We start from the raw sequence: 12,391 nt of genomic DNA on the forward strand, positions 1-12,391 counted from the left end.
CATCATGGCTTAAATGTCACAGCTCAGCCAAAGAGAGAGGTTGGTGAATGGGACAAGAGATTGTGGGGAATTCAGACATGTTTGTAATAACAGCAGGACCGAGAGGACTGAATGGTGTTTTTAGAGATTAGGCAGCAGATAAAGGCGACACTGGGGGAGAAAATCTGTGGATTTCGGGGATATGAAGTTATGATGACATTCTTTAGTTTTGAAGACGAGGATGAACTGGTCATCTGGTGCAAAAAACAAAAGGTCGTATTGTTTAACATTTGTTTTTTTGTTATCGTGATAAATTGCCATTATCACCTTTTTTAAATTTTGTTTTGGAGCATTATGTCTGAAAATAAGAAGCCCACTAAAACATTTCTCTTTTTTTGTGGAACACAAAGATTTGGTCCTTTGTTTGTGATTCTGCAGCTTCCTCTGTGAGGAAGGATGGCTGGATTTTGTCTGAAAGAAAGTGAGGAAGACAGTCTCTGTGTTTGTGCACAGCTCCAGGGTCCATGCATATTTCAGTGTTATTTGGGTCTTTGTGTGTTTCGTTCTCCTGTGTGGTTTAGTTAAAGCAGTAATACTTGAGTTGCTCTCTTTTTCAGAAAAACTGAAGGGCTCAGAAAACAAGATGCTGGAGACTCTGGGAAAAAATACAACAGTCGAAATCGATGATCGCAGACGCTTGAGGCGAGAATGGTGATGCAGAGTTTTAATCAGCGTGAGTTCCTGGGAGGAGAGAATGACTAGGAGAGAAAAACTGTAAACATGACCAATAGCTCAAAAAAAAAAAAAAAGTTGTTGTTGCTCAGAGTTTCTCACATGGACATCTTCTATCTATGGTTAAGGTCTATCGAAGTTCAGACAAATACTGGTTACTGTTTGGAAAAGATCATCTTCCTGGTTCAAAGAAACTACCATTTGAAGGCGTAAATATTACATACAGTAGCTATATAAACATGATACTTACCTGGATCATGTAATATCTTAGCCACGACATGGTTAATGGGATGGCAATTTTGGCGGCTGTTTGCTCCAGACTGAAATATCTCCACACCTCTTGGATGGATCGTCATGACATTTTTGTACAGACCTTCCCGGCCCCCAGAGTATCAATCCTACTGACTTTGGTGATCCCCTGACTTTTCCTCTAATGCCACCATAAGTTGACATTTTCGGATCTGAGTGACATATATCGACAGCTGGATGGATTGCCATAAGGTTTGGCTCATATATATTACTGTCCTGGTGATCTCCAACAGATCAACATTTCACTTTGTCCGACACATTGTCATTATTATTATTACCTAAACCCATCAGCCTCACCTGACCCCAACTACTTTGTGATTTATTATTAACATATTTCAGCACTCACTTTGTCCGACACATTGTCATTATTATTATTACCTAAACCCATCAGCCTCACCTGACAACAACTACTTTGTGATTTATTATTAACATATTTCAGCACTAACACGTCAAACAAAGAGAGCGACCATGGTACCATGGTCCAGTCTTCATGCTAAGCTAAGTTAGCCAGCTTCATATTTACTGTACGGACATGAAACTGATATTGATATCCTCATCTGACTCTCTCCAGGAAAGTGTATTTCCCAAGAAACTGTGAAGCTACCAAACTCAGGCATCAGCCTGTCGACTCTTGCACAACACACATCAGCAGTGTCACAGACAACAGATGCGCCATACATACATAGCCAAAGCATGGTAGCAGGAATTGGACAAAACTGCTGCTTTTGTAGAGAGTTGGTGCACATTAACACTGGGAAATGTCTCTTTCAATGAGGGTTAGTCGTGCGGCCCTACAGTCAGACACAGAGAATCAAAATGTTTGTTCCTATGACAGAAATCCAAAGAAAAATATCCACTGATGGCTGTTTTGACTGGCTAGCTCAGCGGCAGGGTCAGACCGGGTTGTACTGTGCTCCCACGTCTTCAGGCCCGCTTCTTTAATGCTAAACCTTCCTCCAGTTCTGCTATGTTGCTGTGATTTCTCAGTGTGTATTGTAGGGTTTTTTAATTAAGAAACAGTGCAAGAAAGGATGATTTGTTTGAAGCATTTAACACACAAGGGAGCCAGCTTGTGTTTTTATTGTTATTTTGCGGCGTGACTCTGCGTCCGGGCTGAATGGCCTAGCTGCTGTGTGAATTGCGATTGAGCGTTGTTATTCTGGGTGTATGAGGGAGGAAAAGGCGTTAACGGCAGAACAGAAATCACCGGGGATAATGATTCTTCTTTTATAGTTAATTTGCTTTGTGATTTTGTAGAAGAAGTCCTGGGTGGTCTTTGTCAGCAGCTGCGTGGGAGTTAACAGACGGTTTCATGAAGCACAAGGGATCATCTGTCTTTTGTTTTATTACTATTTTGCATGATAAATTTGCATTGTTTATCAGGGTTTTAACATAAATGCAGTGCAACAAACAGCTGAAATAAAGCTCCTCATAATACCTGGCGTACAGACACTGTTAGCATGGGACACCGTACAATAGAAACTAAACCCAGAGCACTGAAGTACTGGTGAGCTCCCTCTACATACCACACGGGACCAGAGCAAGGAAAAGTAATTGTTTTGCGAGTTGCGAGTTCCTTTATAGGGAAACCACGCCCCAAATATTTTCACTCAAAGCATTTGTCCCCCTAATTTCACTGAGACACTCACAGGTTTGACGCACATTTCGAAGTTTTTCTAGCTCCGATTCTGCTGATGTCCAGTCCACAGCGCTGCAGCTGCACGTGTAACCTTGGCAGTGACCTCAGCTGTTTAAGTTGCCGTAGAAGAGAAATGGCTGAGGGATTTTAAATAAAAGCAACAGAGCACCTCTGAGTCTTTTGTTTTTCTCTCCAAAGAAGAAAGAAAAGAAGTATTTCGTGGTGAGGTTTGAGAGCGACTTGTGTGAGTAACTCATTGATCTTCATAATAACACAACAGAAGAGCAGCTCCTTTATCTGGGACACCAAACGCCACAGAAGAGCTCTGTGTTGGACATGACAAAGCGCCGCTGTTTTCTCGAGTATTTACAGACTCAGCTTGGCGAGAGCGTTTTTTTTTTCTTTTCGAACCAGGAAATCGCTCAAGAATATCGTGCAGTGAGTTATCTGTCAAGCCTGTAGTCTTTATGGAGTCATAATGGCGAAAAAAATCCTTCATCGCTGATTGCTGCTGCTCTCTCAGCAGAATTATTTCCCAGAGCTGTTGTAATTGGGACCATAATAAGTGGTGAAGATAAGAGCGAGGCTCTTATAGGCACCAATGACTTAGTATTTCATTACATGTAACCATGGTGATTACAGTGGTTCAGATCACTGACATGCTTTGAAAACTGAAAAATGATTCTTGGTCTTATGAAACGTTGAGGATAGTCTAGAAACGGTGGAAATATGAGTTGACGCAGGTCTCAGTTCTTCAGCTGTATACCAACAAGCCCTGACTGCCCCTGGTTCCCTTTCAGAAGACCTCCACCATGAGTGTACTAAGTCAGTTATTGATCACTGCAGTTCGCATATAGTTTCAGTCGCTGTCAGCACTAATGCTGAACTACACACGGCAGAGATTACAGACAAAGCAAAATGTTTATACTAAGATGGTGACGAGACAATGAGCCATTTAATTTGTCCGTTATTTCTTTTATATTCTTTGATAAATGAAAGCTGCTTTGAGTTTGAGTTTTCACTGAAAGCAGACGTCATTTATCAGCTTCAATGCTCCAGCTTCCAACAGGGCAGGAAGTCTACATGTGGACCAGACCCGAGTCAGTTATTTATGTTAACTGAAGTCAGGCTTTTCATGGCCTCTGGGACGACTGCAGTTTTTTGGGTGTTTTTGCAGTGAGCCAAATGTTTTTTGCATTTACATCACAGAATGTGGCTTTGATGGTAGAATTGTGAAGGAAGAAATGTCATATCCTCTCAACCAAGAAGTGCTTAAGCAACAAAATGCACTGTTCGGTACACTCAGGGTTTTTTTTTTTTTTTTTTTTTTTGCTGATTCAGCCTAACTAGTTCTGCATGACCGGTAGCTTATGATGGCTAATGTTAGCATAATTTTGACTTGTTGACGCAGAGGGCAGAGCTCAATAAAAGTGACATTATTGAACACAAGCGCAAGCTTCCTGCAGCTTTCTGAAAACCTTCAGTGAACACTGGAAATCCTTGTATGAGATTGAAGTTTTCTGAAAAGTCGGAGGAGGCTTCTCTCCCAAAATCATCAGTCTTGCTTGAGTCTGTGTTTCCCAAACAGAGGTGGTTCATAAAATGTCCAATGAACAACTGATTCCAAGGACAAAAATCAGACAATAGCTCTCCATAGACCACAAAAGTCAATAAATAATCTGCATATTGCTGAACCCCAGTTTAGAGAAGCTGATCCTCACAGAAGACTTAAGCAGCATACAAATCTCATTTTCCGTGTCAACAGAGAAACCATTCTCGTTGTTATAGTCACACTGGATGAGCTCCAGTAATGTTGCCTGATTATACTGTTGCAGATTTTTGCCAAGCCGCTCTGTGCAAAAGTGGCAGCTAATTATAATGTGCAGCTTCTGTATGTCTGTGTGGGTAGGAAACATAGTTTCTCCTCTCATAGCGAATGAACGAGGGTGGAATCGTTGCCTCTCATGGACTCGTGATAGAGACGTGTGGAAGAATCGAAATAGACGGGGTGAAAAAAAGGCTTTTCTAGTTGAGAGTTGATTAGCTGCCACTCAGCATTAGGAAGTTGCTAAGTGCAGACTGCGGATAGAATAATGAATGATGTGACATTTGGAGAAAATGTCTCCTCTTCTAAAATGTCCTTCCATTATACAGTGGGATCCAACATTCACATAATCAGAGTTAGAGACTCACATCAGTAATATTAAAATGACATTAATAAGCATTTTACTCATATTTTGGATCCTCTCTCTCACTCTCTCGCTCTCTCCACTTCTTCAGCACAAGTCTTCAGCACAGACATTGAGCAAAATTTCATTAAATCTAATGAAACTCAGCTGAATTGAGCTGAAAGATTAAATACCAAATCGAAAGTAGAACTGTAGCAAAATGACATCTCACCATGCATGGCAGTGTCTTTCTCTGATATTTAATGAATCCCCTCCTTTTCTCTCCAGGTGGACCCCATGTTCACTGTGCCAGCTCCCCCTGCTCCAGGCCACCCTGGGGCCCCTGGATCCTCTCTGCCCTCGGCCCCCTCCTTCTCCCCTCCGGCCCTGCCCACCTCTAACCCCAAGCAGCTGGCGGTGCGGACGAGATCTATAGGTACAAACACCCAGGATGGCGGCGTCTCAGGACCACTGGAGGGCGATCCAGCCTGTCTGGGGCCCTGCCAGCCCGGGACCAGCGTCAACCTGGAGGGCATCGTCTGGCATGAGACTGAGGAAGGTAAGATGTATTACATTACATTATATTATATCATATTGTATAATGTGCACTCTACATTTAAGGGGCCAGTTCACCCAAATTCTCAATATATGGACACGGACTGAAATTTCTGCCACCATGCCGATACAGTGGAGGTGAATGGAATATTCTTTGTGTTCCTTTAACACTAACATTTTTAACATACTTTATTTACCACATATTTAATGCTTGTAATAGCACAACCAAAATCCTCTCCTCCTCCGCTGTTCACCAGTATTTCAAGATAACACCAGAACTGTCCAAAATTAGCCATCTTTAAGCAAACTGACCTGTTCATGGTTCATACCTTTTCATTTTAAAGTGCCAAGGACTTAAAGGACAAAAAAACTTTTGAGAACTATGATTTTCCAAACATAAGTATGTTTGCCAAGCCTCCAGATAGCCACTGGCTTCCATTCATTCCCTTACTATGGCAATAAAAAGCTTGAAAGTGTGGTGAATCTGGCACGCTGGATGGCCAAGCCAGCTCAGATACAGTCCAGTCTTAGGTACTGCCTGCTGCTTTTAAGGGAAACTGTTCAAATCAGCCTAAATCCACAACCCCAATCTGGAATCAGCTCGGCTTGGGTGACTACCTTCAATGTCCATGTAAAAAACTTTAATGACAGAAATGTGACAAAAATAAAAGCAGACATGGTCCCCACTCAGGGAAGTGGATTTTCATTCTCAAAATCTTCAAGTTTAACAGCTGTTGTTCTTTTTTGTGGAAGTAACTTTGTAATTTAAAGATGTCAGTGGACCAATGACGGTCTTGATAGTACAAAAATAGATTTAGAAATTTAAGATGTTCTGGTGACAGCAGTCGACATTTATTTGTACCTTGTGGCCAAACCACTGTTCATTTCCTTTAATATGTCAAAGCAGTTTGTGTGCATGTGTGCTGAAATAAGGAGAACAACAACAAATTGAAAGTCTTGAAACAGAAGAGGAGTGTTTCCAAAAAACGGCCTGTGATGTGTCAGACATGGGTAAATAAGATACTTTTGTCATGCCTCAGCGACGGCCAAGATGGTGGAAACGCATCAGCAGCTTTTCTGATCTGCAAGCTCGACTTGACTTTGACAAGACTTTTTTTTTTGCCTTGAAGCGCTGAAAAGCACTGAAAACGCACCCTTCACTGCACTCTGTCAGGTGCACCACTGTTTTTTATTGTTTCTCATTTGAGGAATCGTGGCCGGCCTGCCCATTTGATCTGTGACTCCAAACAGACGAAGAGACTGAAAATCACAACAGATGAAACTATTTTTACTGAACGCAGCCTGATTGAAAGCTGCACTTTCGTGCACCGTTTCTCCAAAAGCTCCACAAGGTGTGAACATTCAATTGCAAGTTTCTAGCACATGCTTTGTTTGGGTCCCTCTCATTAAAGCTAAAGGCAGTGTTGTTTGCAGGAGAGGCTGTAATTGGAGACTCTTTATTTAGAAGCCGTAGAGGGACACCATCCAAATTTCAGACGGCTGAAAGCCGAGCAAATATTTCTGCCTCCTTGCAAGTGGCTTTTCAGGTTAACTGTTTTTCCAAAATCAGACTGACTGTCAGCGTTGGTTGTTTGACGAAAACACCTTAACTACTATATTTCCAGAGTTTTTGTCCACTCAAACTCTGAATCAGTGGACAGAGTTGGTTCAGTTGTTATCACGTGAACTTAATATGGAATTTCTGAAAACAGCAGGGTGTAAAGGAACATAATAACCACCTGGGTTAGAATCTAACTGCTGCTTGATTACTTTGAATCCAGTCGGTGCTGCGAGTGGTTTTGCTCTGGTGTTTTCTAGTCATCTGTTGCAAATAATGACTCTTGAGGAAGTAGTTTACAACATTATAGCACTGTTGCACCACTCCAGCGGTATGTGACGTTCCCCCAGAAGTCCCTGCACCCATTCTTTTCTGTGTAGGCCCGTCAAAGCTTAAGAATACGCTGCTGCCCTGTCTCACATCAGCTCGGAGCGATTCTATCACATTTGCACATTCTGGCGTCTGATGCAACGGTAGCCAGCAGATGCAGTAAAACTGCTTTCCGCTCACACATAGACAGATGAGGAGACACCGCCGAGTCCCAGCTGTGTTGTGGGTGGCAAGTTTATAGGACAACACTGCTGAAGATTTGGAGATGGGCCTCTGAGAGTTTGTTACTGATGCAGAGTGCTGTGCTTTTCGTCATCTGTTCGTCTCACTTTAAAGCAAACTGATGACATGTTTGAAAAGTTAAGCTGCTGCTTTCTCATTTTTATCCCTGTGAATGATGTTGGCTGTATTTTCTCAGCTGTGAGATTCGGAGACCTTTCAGGCATTTCTATAGTAAAATACATAGATACATAGATACCTATGTGCTAATACTAAATGTCTTGATTAATACTTTTTTTGCCTGGCATGCTGTGCCGTGTGTGTTTGAGCATCAGTTAATGCTCTGTGACCATAGCTTGTCTAAACAGTGGATGCAGCTTCCAGGTCGGAAAAGTGAAGCCAATGCAAAAGTGCTTTAACCTGCATTCTCTCTCGTGGCCAGCAGGGCGGCGATTCCACTTGCTCCAAAAAGAAGTTATATGTAAGCTAATGAGAAAATAAGCCTTCTTCTCACTTGATTTATTACCTCAGAAAACATTTCCTAATGAGCTTCACATCTTCTTCAATGCAGCGTGATGCTCATTTTGTAAATTATGGTCCCATTTAGACTAAAATAGACCATAACACAGGATATGCTTTAGGGTGTGGCTACCTTGTGATTGACAGGTCGTTACCATGGCATGTCATCTCAGTCAGATCTTCTTCCCCAACATTTTGTGTTGGTGACTTTTACCCATGTACCAACTATCTTTCCCTGAGCGTCACCAAGGAGCTATTGGACCTAACTCAGCCACTGATGTGGCAGATGGGAAACAGTCACATGAACTATTTCAGATCACTAAATGTACTATGATGTATTTTGACATTGTGTTTCATCTACTTCTTCATTCAGCCACCACAGGTAGAATATCACCTTTCACTATTACCTCTTTGTAGAGAAAATGCAGATTTAAAAAGTGTGTTTCCACACAGTTTGGCCTGTAAAAAGATTCACCGCGCTTGGCCAAGTAAAATTGGCAGTTGTTACAGCTTGTGCAGGCTTGAAAAACATATGCCACAAGAAAAAGTATGGTTCTCATATTTATCATTCCAGACGCTTTGTGCTTTCCAAACAAAAATAACCAAAATCTAGTTTATTTTTAAACATAACTGGATATCCTCATAAGAACAGTTTTGGCGCTCAGCAGCACATAATCACGAGTCCAACACAAGAAGAGAAGCAGAACCAGAAACCCGTCCAACCCTGCAAAATGATACCATGGGAGTACTGGGCGATGGATCAGATGTCCTGATGATCCATACGCCGATTTCAACGCCACTGCACTTTGATAGGCCGTTAACGAGGACAGCGCTCAGCACTGCGGCCTCTCAGCGGAGGTGTAATACCTTACTGCAGGCTGCTAATGAATAAATCCCATCTCTCAGTGCCCATCTCGCTCTGCCAGCCGCAGGGCCTCTGAAGTGGAGTGTCGAGTTTGGCGGGGAGGCGTTTGTTTCCCGGCCCAGTATTAATTAACTGGAGCTACTCACTCTGCCCGGGCAAAAATAAAACAGGAGAAGAAGAAGAAAAAACAAACACAACACAGGGGAATATTCGTGGACCGAAGAGTGCTCCTAAACGGGCCAGAGAGATGGAGAGAAGAGAGAAGGACAGACAGACAATGAGGAATTTTCTGCTGCAGACTTCAGAAGTGAGAGGTAAGCAGACGGCGGATAAAACTTCTCCCGGCAGGCCGCACAGAGTCACCACAGCGAAAACACCTGAAATTCAGAAATTTCCTCCATATAAAGTTTCAGTGTTCCATCACGGCAAACTGTAATTTCTGTGCTGACAACACAAGACATCTGATGGCGTCACCTGAGGCTCTGGGAGCTCGCGATTTTCTTTACTCTCTAATGACATTTTATAAAAGAGGATTCATTCATTAATTGTAGAAATAATCTAAGGATGGGTCGTAAATAAAAGTTACGTTTTTAAGACAATATTAGAATATTTCATTTCCACCAAAATACACACCATGACCGACAATCATGAGACACTTTTTTAATCTAATGTGACATGTTTTCAAGTTCATGTTTGGGAGGGATTTAAATCAGATCCTTCAAATTCGATTGAAATGCTGGAAAAGTGGTTGTTGTTTAGCAGATACAGCAGGATCCAGAGCATTAGACAACTGTTTACACCTCCTTCACCTGCATTATTCCGTCAGGAGGGAGAGATTAATCAATTAGACCGCAGCTGCATGACTTTGTTTATGAGGACTGAGATCCAAACTCCCTTATCAGGCCTGGTTTGATACATTTATGTTCACACCCCTGAGTTCAAGATGGATCATCAGTTTTTTTGTGATCATGTTATAATATAATATTTAGTTTTTATTGAACATAGATTAGTAAACAGGGACTGTTATCAGGTTTAGAAAGTGGTAAATTCTGATTCATAATAAGACTATGAAGAATATTCAGTTTTCTTTAGCCAACATTCCTTTCCAGTGCCTGTAATCCTTTGAATTACTGTCTGTAGATGTGGGCATAAGGGAGTGGAAGGCTGCTGGCATTGCCATTTGTTCATCACGTCAGAATTATTTTAATTGAATTCCTTCTTGTTCAAGTTTCAGAGGTTCAGTAGTTTGTGAGAAAATAGTGGAATAGCACCCTCATGCATCTCACAATGGAAAGAAGACCTTTGAAAAATTCCTGGATTCAGAAGAAACACGAATTCTGCAGCTCATGGCAGAACTTTCCACCAAACCTCACCCAAACCTGCTCACATATTTTTGAGATTTCTTGCTGAGAAACAAACAGACAAAAAAACAAAACAAAAAAAAAAACAACAAGCAGCACTGAACACATCATCTCAGCAGAGAAAATAAATGCACAGAGAAAACATCCAAGCATCGTGTTTCCAGGTTTGTGTGAATAAACAAAGAGCAGCAACATTAGTGGAGTGAAACAGAGGAACAGGATACAGAAATCGGATAGATAAACCTGCAGGTATGCATACTGTATGCAATGCCATTAGCAAATATATCTGACACAGATGTAGAGAAATGCACTGTAATGTAATACCAGATACTGCACTAACATTCAAACACACAGTCTGTGTTTTGTTGAATATACGAACAGGGAGAGTCTGGAGAGCAAGGAGAAAGATGGAGGGATGAAGGAGAGATAAGCATGAGAAAATGGGTTCGGCCTGTGTCTGAACAGGCTGACAAGATGAAAGAGGGAGACAGAGGCGGGGAGATGGACAGAGTGGCAACAGAGGTTTTGTCTATATTTCGAAACCACCAGGGGGACGACCAGAGATGGAGAGGAATGTGAAGATGGAGGCAGACAGAAACAGATGAAGAAGGATGATTTCGTTGGGCAATGTCGGCGTCAAAGAGAGAGGAAGAACAACAAAGACAGAAAGAGACGGGAGAGAGTGTTTTTCATCCCGAGGAGTCCTCCCTGCTGCTCAGGGACTGTCGCTCAGGAGGCAGAGGGATAACTGGAGCCCCCTCCTCGTGACGGCGGAGGGATACGAGGGGGGGATGCTGGTTGCATGTTAATTAAGCAGAATACTAATTGGAAAGACAGAGAGGAGAAGAAGAAGACGAGACCACCATTTCAGCTTCAGACGCCCCTCTTCTCCTCCCTCCTCCTCTCCGCAGGAGGCCAGAGTCTGATGAGCGCTAATCAGATGGTGATTGGCTCGACTCTTAGCTGAGCGCCACTGACTGTCTGACTTCAAGATGCTCTGTCTGTCTGTCTGACTGTCTGTCTGACTGGTTGCCAGAGATGAATTAATTACAAGGACTGGGAGTGCTTAGTCAAAAGCAGGTCTGGGTGGTATGACCTAAGATTTTTGTCACAGTTTAATTTGAAGCGTGGACGGTAATGGTATATATCGCAGTATATTCATGTTTATAACAATTTCTATCACTGCACTCTTGACTGTATTACTAGGACATTTTTCACACAGTACGGAGGTATTTTAAGAACATTTATTGTGCCAATAATATTTTAATAATTATTTTATATTATTGTGCAATAATAACTTGTTCTTTCCAACAACCAACTCAAAGACAATGGAAAAAAGCTCAAACTAAGGAGCTATTTCAGTTCCAGAACTGCAGGAATTGGCGGGAATTAGCTTCTTTATAGTCAGCTTCTCCTTGCAGCATCTCAGTGTTCATGTTACCATCAAAATATACATAAAATGTGACAAGTAAAAGTACTCATTGTGCAGAGTGGTCCATTTCAGATTAAAAGGTATGATAGGATAATAGTTATTAATGTACTTTTCAACATCCCTTTAATGTTGCAGCTGTTAGAGTTGGAGCTCATTTTAATTACTTTGCATACTGCTGGAGAGTTTAATATATAATTATGCATCACAATTTATTTACTGATTTATATTTCATATTAATAATTTCAATCTGCAAAGTAACTAAAATGAAAATAAATAAAGTACAGGTACCTCAAAATTGTATTCAGTAAAGGTACTTTCACTGTTATTTTGACCCCTGGATGGTGGTCTGTGGCTGAAGCTCTGCAGTCCTGCCCACTGCTTTGACAGTGCTCCCACTCATCGCAGATGAAGTGTACAGTCAGACTAATGTCCATGGTACGACTTGACCACGTGTCAGCAGTAGTTGCATACTTTGCTATTTTATGTTAGCTGCCATTAAATGCCTTGTTTTGGGAAATTTGCTGATTAGCTTTTTTGCAGAGAGTTAGATGAAGAGATCACCATCACTGTCGTATCTGTGTGGTGAACATAGTATCAGGCTACATCCAATAGCCTGTTATCTTATCCTCGCATAACGACTGGAAACAGGGCTAAACAGCTAATCTGACTCTTTCCAGTGGTAGCCATATTTACCAACCAGCACCTTTAAAGCTCACTAATTAATG

The 12,391-nt window shown here is 41.8% G+C and overlaps 1 protein-coding gene across 1 annotated transcript in view; it reads left to right on the plus strand.

Annotated features, from left to right (window-relative positions):
• The window catches only part of znf608 (zinc finger protein 608), a 47,858-nt gene that overhangs the window by 17,883 nt on the left and 17,584 nt on the right, over positions 1-12,391 (plus strand). The window contains exon 2 of the mRNA XM_041937866.1: positions 5,116-5,386. Coding sequence (XP_041793800.1) covers positions 5,116-5,386 — 271 coding nt within the window. The remainder of the gene's footprint in view (positions 1-5,115; positions 5,387-12,391) is intronic.

This window comes from Chelmon rostratus, chromosome 5 (assembly GCF_017976325.1).
Source record: "Chelmon rostratus isolate fCheRos1 chromosome 5, fCheRos1.pri, whole genome shotgun sequence".
NCBI classification, from domain to species: domain Eukaryota; kingdom Metazoa; phylum Chordata; class Actinopteri; order Chaetodontiformes; family Chaetodontidae; genus Chelmon; species Chelmon rostratus.